The sequence below is a fragment of the Rousettus aegyptiacus genome, unplaced genomic scaffold (assembly GCF_014176215.1).
Source record: "Rousettus aegyptiacus isolate mRouAeg1 unplaced genomic scaffold, mRouAeg1.p scaffold_m13_p_2, whole genome shotgun sequence".
Lineage (NCBI taxonomy): Eukaryota > Metazoa > Chordata > Mammalia > Chiroptera > Pteropodidae > Rousettus > Rousettus aegyptiacus.
Genome location: NW_023416295.1, coordinates 30798613 through 30812287, shown reverse-complemented (window position 1 = coordinate 30812287; position 13675 = coordinate 30798613). Strand labels below are relative to the sequence as shown.

General features: G+C 34.2%; 1 protein-coding gene across 1 annotated transcript in view; it reads right to left on the bottom strand.

Moving 5' to 3' along the window:
- The window catches only part of DNAH7 (dynein axonemal heavy chain 7), a 202474-nt gene that overhangs the window by 60480 nt on the left and 128319 nt on the right, over nt 1-13675 (bottom strand). Inside the window, exons 47-48 of the mRNA XM_036235992.1 lie at nt 12255-12418; nt 4370-4524 (exon numbers count right to left, since the gene is read on the bottom strand). Coding sequence (XP_036091885.1) covers nt 4370-4524; nt 12255-12418 — 319 coding nt within the window. The remainder of the gene's footprint in view (nt 1-4369; nt 4525-12254; nt 12419-13675) is intronic.

Below are 13675 nucleotides of genomic sequence, written 5' to 3'. Positions count from 1 at the left end.
GTAATTTTTGCATAAAATCTAATTTTTAAATTATTTTTCACTAAGAAATACTATCACACAATTTCATCGCCCTAAGTTACTTTGAGTTAAAAATGGAATTAAAAGGATCTATATTAATATGTATGTCTTTTTCAAAGCTAAAATATAAATTATAAAAACTTAAATATTACAGGCTTGATTATTTTCCCCAAAAGTGAATATTTATTTTCTCACCAGTAGAATCAAATTGTAACCCTGTTAAGAAAGATTTCTGCAGGATCCTGATTTCAAAGAAATATGTTCTCAGCATTGAATATTTACTATATTATAAGCCTCACTGGAAAATCAAAAAGTATTCTAAATTTAAAAAACAGAAAAAAGGAGCAAAAATCCATATGTACATGAATTACCCAGAACACTATTCTTAATTTAACTATTTTATTTTGACTCTAACTTTGGACTCCTTTAATTTTAATTAAATCAAAATATGTTTCATGTTAAAATATAGGCTCAAATTCATGAGACAGGCTTCTTTTCATATTTCTATCATCAAAGTTAACAATATGCTGATTTACGTAAAAACCTCCTTCTTCATTCCCAAGTTCCAGTCCATCACAGCATTTGCAAAGCTTGCGGGAAATCAAGGCTGGCAATCCAAACACATGGTTGCTACTATCTTTGAATAAAGCAGATCATCTCACTTGAAACAGTTATCCTTAGCAACAGAAATTTAAAGAGAACCAAGTATTTTTTTCATATTTTTTTGTACTTAGGACATTAACTAGTACTAGTTATTTTTATTATTATGAATTACTTGCATTATCCTATGTGAGACTTTAAATTAATAGGAAGAAAATCTTCTGCATATTGTGTTCAACTGTGGAATACACTGTAGTCAAAATAAATTCAATAATAACTGAATACATAGTAATTACCCTCAAAGAGCTTGGAGGTGAGAAACAAGTAGCTATGCACATAATAATAAGGGCAATAACAGAAATCTGTATTGGCACTTTGATGGAGAGGTCAAGAGAGATGTCACAGAAAAAGAAGTGTTTGAGCTGTATCTTAAAGGATGGAATTTGAAGGAATTCACCAAATGGATGGAAAAACACAGAAGAAAGCTAAGAGATGAGGAACACCACCACGTTGTTATGTACTGCCTGCTCTCAAATACCCCAAACTTCCATCTTCTAATCCTCATCACGTGTCATCTTTGTCTCCCTCTTCAAAACCAATAACCTTCGAGAAAACAGAGACCGGGTATGTCTTGTTCATGCTGTGTATTCAGTAGCATGTGTTATTTGCAAAACAAATATGTTAGGTGAATGAATGAAGAAACAAATGAGCAAATGAAAGAAACATGAAACCAGAGTATTTTACGTCCTTCACACATTATACGCAAGGGGGAAAGAAAGTGCTAGGAGATAAAAAGTAAGGAAGGCTCAGATATGATAGATTTTGCTCTTAATGCAGTTTTTTTCCCCCCATAAAGTTAATGAAAAGCCATTAAAAGATACATACATACAAGTTAATGTCTTTTTAAAATTTAAAAATTTTTATCTTATTTTTCTAGCTTTATTGAGCTATGGACAAATTGCTGTATCATTAATATTTATATGCTAACATTGTACGTACTTTATCCATTGGTGTAGTTAACACAGATATACTTTTATTTTCCAGAACTTTGACTTTAAAAAAAAAATTTAAGGAGCAGGATACTATTTAATCAGAGAATTTTATCTTAAAATTCAATATAAACAAATAAAAGGGAAGTCTGCTGTAGCTGAAGCAGATGGGCTGCCTGTGAGGGATGACAGATCAAAGCCACTGTCCTTAAATAGACCAGTGTCTAAAGATAGCTTCTTAAATGGAGGAGTCTTTAACCGCTTCTATTTTTTTCTTTATCTTTTTCTTTTTCTTTTTCTTTTTCTCTTTCTCTGTCTCTTTCTCTTTCTCTTTCTCTTTCTCTTTCTCTTTCTCTTTCTCTTTCTCTTTCTCTTTCTCCTTCCCTCCCCTCCCCTCCCCTCCCCTCCCCTCCCCTCCCCTCCCCTCTCCTCTCCTCTCCTCTCCTCTCCTCTCCTTTCCTTTCCTCTTCTCTTCTCTCTCTGTCTCTGTCTCTCTGTCTCTCTGTCTCTCTGTCTCTCTGTCTGTCTGTCTGTCTGTCTCTCTCTCTCTCAACAGCAGAAAAGAATTGCTTTATTAGAAAGGAAAGCAACAGTACACTTCCAGACAAGGAAGTGGCCCCAACAAGAGAAGGGCAGTTCAAAAGGCTCAAGGTCCCTGATTCTATTTTAAAACTGTAACAGTAATCGATTCTTTTACTTGAAGGTTAAATATAAAAAACAGTTATAAAATCTGCCATCTGTTTCTTTTTCTATAATAGACCTAAATTTTTTCACTTCTTTCTGATGATTAACATTAGAAGGCATTTTAAATAATTATGATCTATTTTTAAAATTCATTCCAAAAATTAGGTTAAAGCAACTGTGAGTGACAGAGCATCAGAAAAAGAGAAGACCTGGGGACTAGTTCAGCACTCCCTTTAACTAGGGGCACAATCTTGGTTAAGCCATGTAACTAACATTCTCTAGCACCTCACTTACCTTGTTAATATAATGAAGTGGCTGGGGTTACTATTGGATTTCAAATTTTTATGGTCATGACTCCAAGTACACACATATGCATCTAAAACTCTTAAAATTTTGTAAAATAATGCTTAACTTTACTCCATGCTATGTAGTCTAATATGTTCTATTTTTTTCTATTGCATTTCATTTTAAAATGCTGGTTGAGACCCACTAGGTTGGTTTTCTCTCTCACAGCTGTAACCCAAAGTTTGAAAAATACTAAGCATATTGTCTCTCTGGCCCTGTCCTTTCTAAAATAATACAATACCATCATTGCATATATAACTGAGATCACAGAAATCTCCAGAATGTCAAGCATGTGATAAATGCTCAATTATTATTTAGTCGTTTTTTTTTTTTTTTTTTACTATGTCAGGAAATCATTTGAATATTTAAGTTAAATTAGGTAAAAAAGTATTTGAGGTGCCAATTCCTTCAAGAAATCTTTAATTCCTCCAAATTCTCATAGTTTATCAAATGTACCTTTCTTATATTAATTACATTAATATAATTGTATTTACAGACACTGCTGTAAGTACCCAAAGCACAATAACTCATGTTTTTCTCATCCTTTATGGTCAAAGTACAGATGGGGAAATGGAGTCTCAGAAAGGTCACTGAACCCACACTACATAAATGAGGCAGGTACTCTGATTTCGTAGCCAGTATACCTACCCATAACAGCACAGTGGTCCTAATAGTCCTAATAGGATTAGTGATGTATGTCCACTATCTATTTTTATTACAGTTAGTTACATATATTTTCTGATCCTGTCCATTAAACAAGCAAGATATTTGATAGTAGAGAGATAATAATCCCCCTTTTTTGTAACTCCTATAACACTGTACTACTATACTCTAAGAATACCTGTTATATGAATAAAACACTATTTGTATGTGTGTCTGTGTCAAACAGATTTTCTAGGTAGGCTTACGCTTTTTTCATTTCATGCTTAACCTAACAGAACCTAAAATTGTAATGAATAGTTTAACTGATTCATTACTAACATACAAAAACGCATTGCCTATAAGACCATTTGGAATATATATCATGATTCTTCCATGTAGTACCAGCTTTAATAATATCTGGGATTTGTTGAAATTGTCCCGAGTCTAAATATGTTGTAGTTTTATAATGTTTCCATTTATTTGGTTAAGTAAATTGTCAAATTTGATAGGTAACATGGATTTAAATGTGACTAATAAACCCAATTTACTCCAATCGTCAGTATTTTCTTTTTGGTTTTGACAAATGTGGCGTGTGCATAGAGCTTTATTGAAAAATCCTTGTCATATTTCTAATTCTTCATTGTCAATGGCAGATAATAATCAGCTATGTAAAATGTATATGTAGTACTTGCCACTTTTGTAGGGTAAGTCAAGAGAAGGATAAATAGATAATTGGACTAATGTTGTGTTAAAATACTTCTAGCATATTAGGTGGCCCTTTTAATTGCAGAAGTGGAGTTATAATGAGAACTAAAGAATAGCAAAGAACAGACAAAAATTAAAACAGCTCAATAGAGAATGCATCACAAATGAATTGAAATGAAGACAACATCCTAACCTTCTGGAGCTATGATCTCTAAAGTTCTCACTTGATTACTTATCAATAAATAAAGAACGACATTAACAAAGTCATTATTTAAGATGAGTCTGACACAAATATTTTTTTAAAAAGAAACAACCTACATCATTTTGAGTTAATTGTGCCTTCTCCAGGCATTTTTGTAATATATGCTTGTTATTCTGCTACGTACCAGGATTACCAAACTGGATGCAGTTTTCCAGAGTTCTGACATAGTCAGGATCATTTAATTTAATTAGATGAAGACTATTAGCTTTTTCCATGTTCTTGACCCATTTATTAGCTTGACCTTGAGGATCTATCATGAGAGGCCACCTTCTTGCATTCCTGAAAGAGAGAAGAGAGACGATGCTAATCAAGCTATGATTTATCTCTATGCCATTGAATCATGCACACATCACTTTCTTACAGCTCATGCTTTATAGTAACATTTTACTTTTTAACTTATTCTGAGAAACTATGTTCTTGAAGCAGAGACATTTAAATTGAGCAAGCTATGAAAATGGCAACTGTAAAAGCCATCCTGCAAACTTAACACAAGTTCTTTTACTACTTTTGGAAAATTACAGTTCTCTAAATGTTAAATTACATTTTGAAAATACTTGCTGCTCTTTCTAGTTAAGTCCCAATGACAACTATTAAGGGTAATGGAAATCAGGAAACTCTAGTTCTTCATTAGGCCTTGCCATTAATTACTCATGTGACCTTGGGCAAATCACTTCACTTCCTGAGTTGCTTTCTGCTACCATCTGTACAACAGGGAAAGAGAAAGGATGGAGACATCATATTTCTCTTTGAACTCTAGACTATTAAAGTATAATGGTTTAAAAAAGGTGAAAAGCGTAATTTTACATCATCTAAACTTCATAATAGCCACAGACCCTTAAGTGTTGACACAATTGTTGACTAATAGTTGTTTCAAATACTTGTATATCTAATATCACACATGTAGTTTATTACACATTTACCTAGTGAATGTGAGCTTCTTATGGACAGAAATCTATTCTCTGAAAGTCAGGGTGTTTTCATTATGGGAGCTCATTAAGCTCATGCTTATTGCTTTATTCTCATTCACATCCTCCCTTTATGATAAGAACAAGAACAGTGAACCATGAGGCACTCGGTTTGTTTTCCAGGGTGTTGAGGGATCACAAAGGGTTAACCAGTACCTGCCATTACCAGATGGAACCAACCATATAGCTTTCTGCATTGTGGGCAATGTAATCAGCATTAAGATTTCTGTCCTTTTTCTTTCCCTTCAAAGTTTCAGTAAACACAAGCCAGAAGAGTGGCCGCTCTCTTCAAGATACTGTCAAATTCTTAAAAAGTGAACATAGAAAATTCACACAGTACATCAGAAGAGCAGGAAGAGAAAAATAAGTGATGACTGGGACAAAAAAAAAAAAAAAAGAAAGAAAAAAAACGGTGATGGAACAAAATAATATATTAAATTCAATTTTATTTTAACTTGAAATTAGAATTTCATCAGATGATTTGTCCCCCTAAATGGAAGTAATAAGCTTCGGGGGCATATAAGTTATAGCCTGATATAGTATATGTAGCTAATATGGTAAAGATAGTCTTGTCCTCTAATACTGGCATTATATAATGTATTAGTCAGCTCAGGCTGCCATAACAAAATACCACAGTCTGGGTTGCTTAAATTACATAAGTTTATTCTCTCACAGTTCTGAAGGCTGGAAGTCTAAGGTCAAGGTGCTGGCAGGTTTGGTTACTCCAGAGGCTTCTCTCTTTGGCTTGCAGACAACACAGCCCTCTTGCTCTAGCCTCAAGTGATCTTTCCTCTAAGCATGTATCCCTGGTGTCTCTTCCTCTTAGAAGAACACCAGTCCTATTGAATTATAGCTCTACCCTTATGACCTCATTGAATATAATCACCTCCTTAAAGTCCCCATCTCCAAATGCCTTGGGAAGGGAGGATAAAAAGGAGGAACAGTTCAGGTCATTGTATTTAGGAAGAAATGAGACCAAAAAAAAGGAATGTTATATCTTAGATGCAATCAATTAATAAAAAGAGAATTATATCTGTAGAAAACTAAAGGGAGTGAGAAGAAAAATTAGAAAGAAATAAAACTTATAAATATGTACAAGTTTCATTCTGTCACATTTCAGAAATATTTTAAGTTTGGAGGATTATGTGTGAGTGTTAGACTGCATTTATGCTTTCCTGAAGAAACTGAATGATTCACTCTTCCTTCTGTTGCTTCCAGTTTTTTACCCACAACACCCATGCTCATGCTGTTTTTTTGTTCAAAATGCACTTGCTTCCCGTCCTTTCATGTTCAACTCCTACTCATGTTTCGAGGTCAGCTCATATGCTGTGCAGTCCACAAAGCCTCTCTTGATCTCTTTTCTCTCTAAATTTTAGTGATTTATCCATAGTATATTGATGCTGCTTTCAAATAATAATAATAATAATAATAATAATAATAATAATATTCTATTATGGTAATTCTATAACTTCTTAACTACATCATCCAACTAAATAGTATATTCCTAGATTAAATAAAGTTTGAATATGATAATCTAGTGAAATGGAAAGAGTAAAAAGCATCTGACAAATACCTCACGGGTTAACCCATTCTAAAAATTGACATTTTCAAAAAGAATACTGTTCCTCAGAGCAATTTCTCAAAATCAGAGAAAAAAGAACTTCTGGTTCTGACAAGCTGGGGTAAGCACATTATAGCATAGCTCTTTCACTGATTATAATGGATAATTCTGGGTAAAATACGAAAAGCAACTACTTCAAAAAGTAAACAACATGTAAATGGGAAAAATGTTAAAACTATGGATTGACCAATAAACAGGTGGTGAGTTTTGTGTGTGTGTGTGGGGGGGGGGGAGGTATGTGGGTATGTGGTTCGTTGTTGTTGTTATCGTTTCTTGTTGTCTTCTGGCTTTGATCTGAACTGTGTAGTAGGCATAGGTGGCAAAAACTCTCACTAGAGGACCAAGAAAATGATCATATGAGTCAGTGTTGGGGGAAATCCTTGTGGTTTTCTTTTTTTCTCTTCATTCTCCTCTGTTCCTGCCCCTAGTCAACTCCACAGTCTTAAAACCATATTACCATGGCAGAAAACAGTGATGGTGCAATTACCTAAAACACAGAGAGAATCCATCGCTGTGGACAATAGAACTGGGAATAGGGGCTTGTTGTGCATAGGGTGCAAGGGTGCCTTAGTCCATTCAGGCCATTATAACAAATGATCATAGGCTGGGCAGCTTAAATAACTAACACTTATTTTTCACAGTTTTGGAGACTGGGAAGCCTAAGAACAAGGTGTTAGCAGATACAGTGTCTTGTGAGGGCCCGCTCACTGGTTTGCAGATGGCCGTCTTCTCTTCGTATCTTCACATGGTGAAGAGCAGAGAACAATCATTTCTGTGTCTCTTCTTAGATGGGCCCTAATCCTATTCAGGAGGACTCCACTCTCATCACCTAACTGCCTCTCAAAGTCTCACCTCCAAACACCATCACAGTGGGAATTTAGACTTAACATATGATTTTGGGAGAAAAACACTTAGTTCAAAGCAAGGGAAATTCCAGTATTTTTCTCTCTTTCCTCTTGCCACCTTGCCCTAAGTATGTACCTGGGACTGTGTTAACAGTGTGGGAAGTTAAAATCTGAGAGAACTCCATTATTTTGGACAGAAAAATACAGGAAAAGAGGTCCCTGAAGTATGGAAAGTGTGGGGGAAATCCTGGAGGCGATAGCTCTGAAGAAAGGACTTCCTAATTTTGTGAATGAACAGACACAAACGCTGAGCTCATTACCTAGCTTTGCCTGGAACAACACGCCCAAAGAAGCATGCCAAAGTTTAAATTATGATATAAATCCAAGCCCCAGACTAACGCCTGAGTAATGTATGTTGAGGAGCAAAATCTGAACAGCACAGCAAAAACATTCAAATTTGACCTAAAATTGGACACATCATCCACAGAAGGAAAGACAGAAATTGTGGTCCGAACCTAACCAAATTGTATGACTGCTGAAACAAAAATCAGTCTTATCCAGAGGATTTTAACGGTACCGAGTTTCATATTCAAAATGCCCGGGACTCAATGCAAAATTACTAGATACAAAGAACTAGAATGTGACCAATTCTCAAAGAAAAAGCAAGATCTTGAAATTATCAGAAAAAATTTTTAAGCAATTATTATAACCATCCTGCATGAGGTACAGGTGAACATTTTAAAAATAAATAAAAAGAGCAGAAAAATAGTATAAAACAACCAAATGGAAAGTATAGAAATTAAAAATCTAGCACAGAAATCAAAGATCTAAATAAATAGAGATATACTGTGTTCATGAATTTGAAGGCTTATTTTCATTTCGTCTCAAATTGATATGTATATTCAATGCAGTTCCAATCAAACTCCCAGCAGAATCTTTTATAGATATTTAAAAACTGATTCTAAAATTTATATTAAAAGGTAAGAGCAATTTTGAAGAACAAAGTTGAAAGACATATCATCTGATTTCAAGACAATATAAAGCTACATTAATCAAGGCAATCTGGTATTTGCAAGACAAATAGTTCAATGAAACAGAATGTACAATCTAGAAATAGACCCATGCACTGATTTTCAGCAAAGATGCAAAGGCAATTCAATGGAAAAAAGGACATTGTTTTCGAATACTCTCTCTCTCTCCATACACACACACACATATGCGCGCGTGCACACACACACACACGCACACACATACACACACACACACAGAGAGAGAGAGAGAGAGAGAGAGAGAGAGAGAGATACTGTTCTATACTCAGTTAACAACTGTATAAAACGTATTTTCCCCAAGCAGCACCTACAATATAACACCTTTTTGATTCAAAAACAGAAAATCATTGAGACTTCAGTTTACAATATTTGCTTTTAGGGTTTCCTAGAATAACATATCATGTTAATAAAATTTCGAAGGAGATATTCTTCAGTGTAGGTTGAAAGAATGTACTATTTTAAAAAAATACATGAAACAACAATTATCGTGGAGGGCTATATGCAACATGCATTGGTTTAAATAGCTTCACTGGGTGAATGTAAGTCCTGAACTTGAAATGAACAAGCACTGTTTACTGTTTACTTCTATTTTGCATTATTTTTTGACAAGACAATGTTTTTCTCCACGCAATCTTCACTCTTCCTCCACTAAATATTCTTGAATCCAGAAATGCTTTAAATCCAGTGGTTCCCAAATGGAAATTGAATTTTTATAGCACTCAACATTTCAGGTTTCTATAGTGTTTGTTTCTTTTGTTATTGTCTAGAGATAATTATTATTTGGTACTCTTTGGGCTTTGAAAAATACAGACTTCCAACAGTGATAATACATGTATGTTCACAGTAGTTTGCATAAAAAGATACAGAATTTAAATGTATAACAGTGGTGCATTTCAAAAAGTTATGCTATTTTTCTCTTTACCACACACACACAAAAATAGATAAAAACGACAAGAAAAGGTGGGTGCTCTTCTCAGTTACTATTGCTGCTGAAATAAACCTAACTTATCTGTTCTTACAGTGACGAAAAAGACATTTTTAAAAAGCAGAGTTATATTAGGTATAAGACTGATCTACTTAAGTCGTTAAACAATTCTAACACTTTCCCAGTGAAATGTTTAGATACAATCTAATTCCATTTAATGTTATCACTAGCCCTTGAAATTCTGATTAGCCAAGGACCTTAAGGAGTCAATAGCTCCAAAAGTTAATTATATTCTAAGTTATCCAAATGCTATAGATTTTTCCAGTTTTCCTAAATAATAGACTCCTCACTCAGTACGTGAAAAGCACTAAGCACGAGATTAGGTCCTTAGTAAGTGTTCAATATTAGGTATCACTATCAAACAAGTATCTCTGGGTAATGGAAAAATGCACTATGCAATTAAATAAGATACTTATCTGATACTTCGAAATAATCACCTTAAACCTATTTACTGAAACCTCTCAGTAAAAGATTACCAAAGTGCACTGACAAAATAAACTAAGAATGAAAAATGTTAATGTTTCTTTCTCAGTATAATTGCTCCCATAACTTTTTGCTAATATTTCAACATTTTTACAAATAGTAAAAATATAGGCATTATGGCACTTTAACTCCATTTTCTACCTCTGCTTCTCAGAGACATGAGTTTGTTGTCTTGTAAAATAATCACTGAAAGTTTTGGAATCTTAAAAGCAGAAATATTCATCAACAGTTCTATTATTATAAAATATATCTGGACCCAAAAGAAAGGGTACATTTATTTGCTAGAAGATAAGAGTCAATTTGGCTTTTAATGGATATAATGGTCACTGATGCCCTGCTAAGTGGAACAAAGGTATATAAATTGCAAATCAAAACAATAAAGACTGAATTACTGCTATGTACAAGTATATTTATAAGTACATAGAAAGAGTAAAGTATTTTTTTCTGAGAAAAAAATAATAGCAAAACAATAACAAAAACAGCAAAATAGGACTATTTTAGGCTGAAGTTAATTGGCCCAATTGGGCAAAAGTAAAAAGTAAAAGGCAGACTTCTAAACTTTCAGAAAAATCCTACATATGTCAATGTCTAGTGTATGTTCTCACATCCAACGTCAACACAAACGGTCTTTATGCTCTCTCCTTGTTAAGTGGTTAAAAATGAACTAGCTGCAACCCAGTACTTGTTAAAACGCACTTAAAAATCTGTTTTAGCATCAAACTCATGCGCGTATTGATCATTTATCCAAATTCTACAGTTTCTCTTCTAGATTAATTTAGATTATCAGAGTAGAGTGCCTAGTACTTAATTTTAGGCATCCAGGGAAAAGCTTTGTAATCTTTTCTCTGAAGGAACAAAACAATTCAATTTTGGTTCCCGAACAAGCTTCTCTCTCTGAGTACAATTTACTTGGTTTAAAAATGAGAAGTATGTGGCCTAGGTTTTCTTTTTTGCCTTAGTTACCAAAAAGTGTTAAACTTAATTCAGGGCCCAACTGTAAAATTAGCTTGTCTCAAGTACCTAGTAGTAACTACTTCTTTAATTTGTTTTGTATTATTTTCAAATTGCACGTGCCTCAAATCCCTGTAGAACAATTCAGTAAATAAATGCTAAATAAATTCATAAGTCAGGATCATTTGCTGAGCAGTAAAAAAATGTGTTCACCAGAGCTTTAATTGGTGGAGTAATTTTCTACATAAGTAGAAATACTACATATAAGAAATTTAAGAATATATAGTATTTACACATGGTGGTTAATTCTATCTTTAAAATTCACATGCATCAACCGTTTTTACTTTAAATCGCGTACCATTATATCAATTACTTTTTCAATAGTAAATTAATAACTAATTAAGATAGTCATGTAACACAAGCTTTACTTGCACTTTTCTTAACATGCTAACACCTACAAGAACGCTGGTCCAGTAATAAAGGCCCATTGTAATGTGAACTTCAAAATGACGCAATTAATGACCATCCTTAGCTTCTGGAAGGTAAGACCTAGAGAAAAGGTGAGGCTGAATGATCCTCCAGTATTCTCCCAGCCCAGGCTCCAAGGGATTTATCTACTAACAAGGAGATTCTAGAAATAGCAAGCAGTGTCATAAAAGCTCCAATCCTCCCAGGGCTCAGAAGTATATCCATATCATTTAAACCAGTCCCACACCCAGCAGGAACTAATACAGAATTTGCAACACCCAAACCTATCACCACCAACAACCCACTGCTATACCTTTCATTAACTTGCAATAACAAAGCCCTGTATTTTATGGGGGAAAAAACTGGAATTCACTTATTTATAGTAGAGTTTGCTCTATTTGCTAAAAATTGATTAAAATTTAAGCAAAATCATCTGAGTTTTTTTCCTACAGCCTTCAAAACTCAACTATTCTAATATTAATAGAAGAAAAGTGATTATTCATATTTAGTTTAACCAATTAGTTAAGCAAATTTTTTCTTCAGTACTGTCAAAGTTTACCAACCATTGTTGTTAAAAAAATGCACAGATAAATAAGTCTACTGATCAATAGAGATCATTTGTGAGACAAATATTTTCCTTACATTATGATGATCCCGTTATCAATAGAAAATGAGTCAGAAGGTAACCCAGCAATATTCCAGGCTCGGATCATCACTGCTTCTCCCAGGATACCCATAAGGGAATAATCATCGGAGCAGGGGATATCTCTTCTTTTGCACAAATTTGTCCACTCTTTGGTTTGGATCTTTAAGATATGCAGAGAAATATGTAAAAATGAGTCTCGGGTTACCAAATGGATACTTTGTAAACTCCCCAATTACACTTCATTCATTGAGTCAACAAACCATTTTTGAAATTCTACCCTAAAAAATTTATGTTAATTGTTGATCAGGGTTTTTTCCAAATAAAATTATAATTTAGGAGGTCCATTATATATTCAAATGAAAATTAATTATATCAAATGTTAAGATAAAATTTAGATAGATAATTTAATAATGAAGTGAGAATTTTGTATCTGGAAAAAACAATTGCCACTTCTTATTATAAAGCTTCAGTTGACAAAGTATTTGGAGACCACTATGTTTTTCTATATATTTTATTTAAATCACAAACAGCAAACTTAATAAAATATTATGGTGTACAAGTAAATTGGACTTGAACTGGTAGGGGACACAGAAAACATTTATTTTTGGTTCACATTCCTTGAGGGAGGAACGATGGCCTGGCTATGAAGCACCAACAAGGATCAGGACACATATTGGAGTTTGGGACCCAACCTGAGGCATAGTTTGCTAGGATGCTCAGGAACCAGAAGAGTACTTCAAGTCAGAAGTCAAGGTCCAATTTGAGGTTACAAAGAGTTCAGAAATAGTAAAAGACATGACCAGAGAGAAAATAGGTTAGAAAGAGGCATGGGGAAGGTGGACATATGTGTGGTTGATGCCAGCCCGTGGGTAGATGAGGGTGCTGTGTATACAAAGCGGTGCTGGCTGAGAGGGCGTAGTGGGCACTACCACCTCCCTTGTGTTTCTGCTGAGAGGTGGGATGAACATTTCCTTAGATTTGCACACAAAAGGCCATGATGATTTCAGGGAGAGGTGATAAATTTCATGACCTTGATTAGCCAGTTATTTTGGAGAATGCCACACAATTGAGTCTGTATGATGTTTCCTCATGATTCAATTCAGGTTATGCACCTTTGCAGAAATATCATGGAAATAATGCTGTGTTCTTCTCATTGAATTCTATCAATGGTACATGATTTCGAATTGTTCATTTATTGATGATGTTGATTTTTGTCACTGATTAAAGTGCTGTCTGCCAGGTTTCTGCCTCATAATTATATGATCTTCGGTATATCACTAGAAGGTAAACCCTGGAGGCGAAATATTACCTCTCATGAGCATTTAGGAACTATTACCTGGACTTTTTGTTTGGTTTTGGTTTGGTTTGGTTTGGTTTGGTTTGGTTTGGTTTGGTTGTTGATACCAGGAACAAGTGG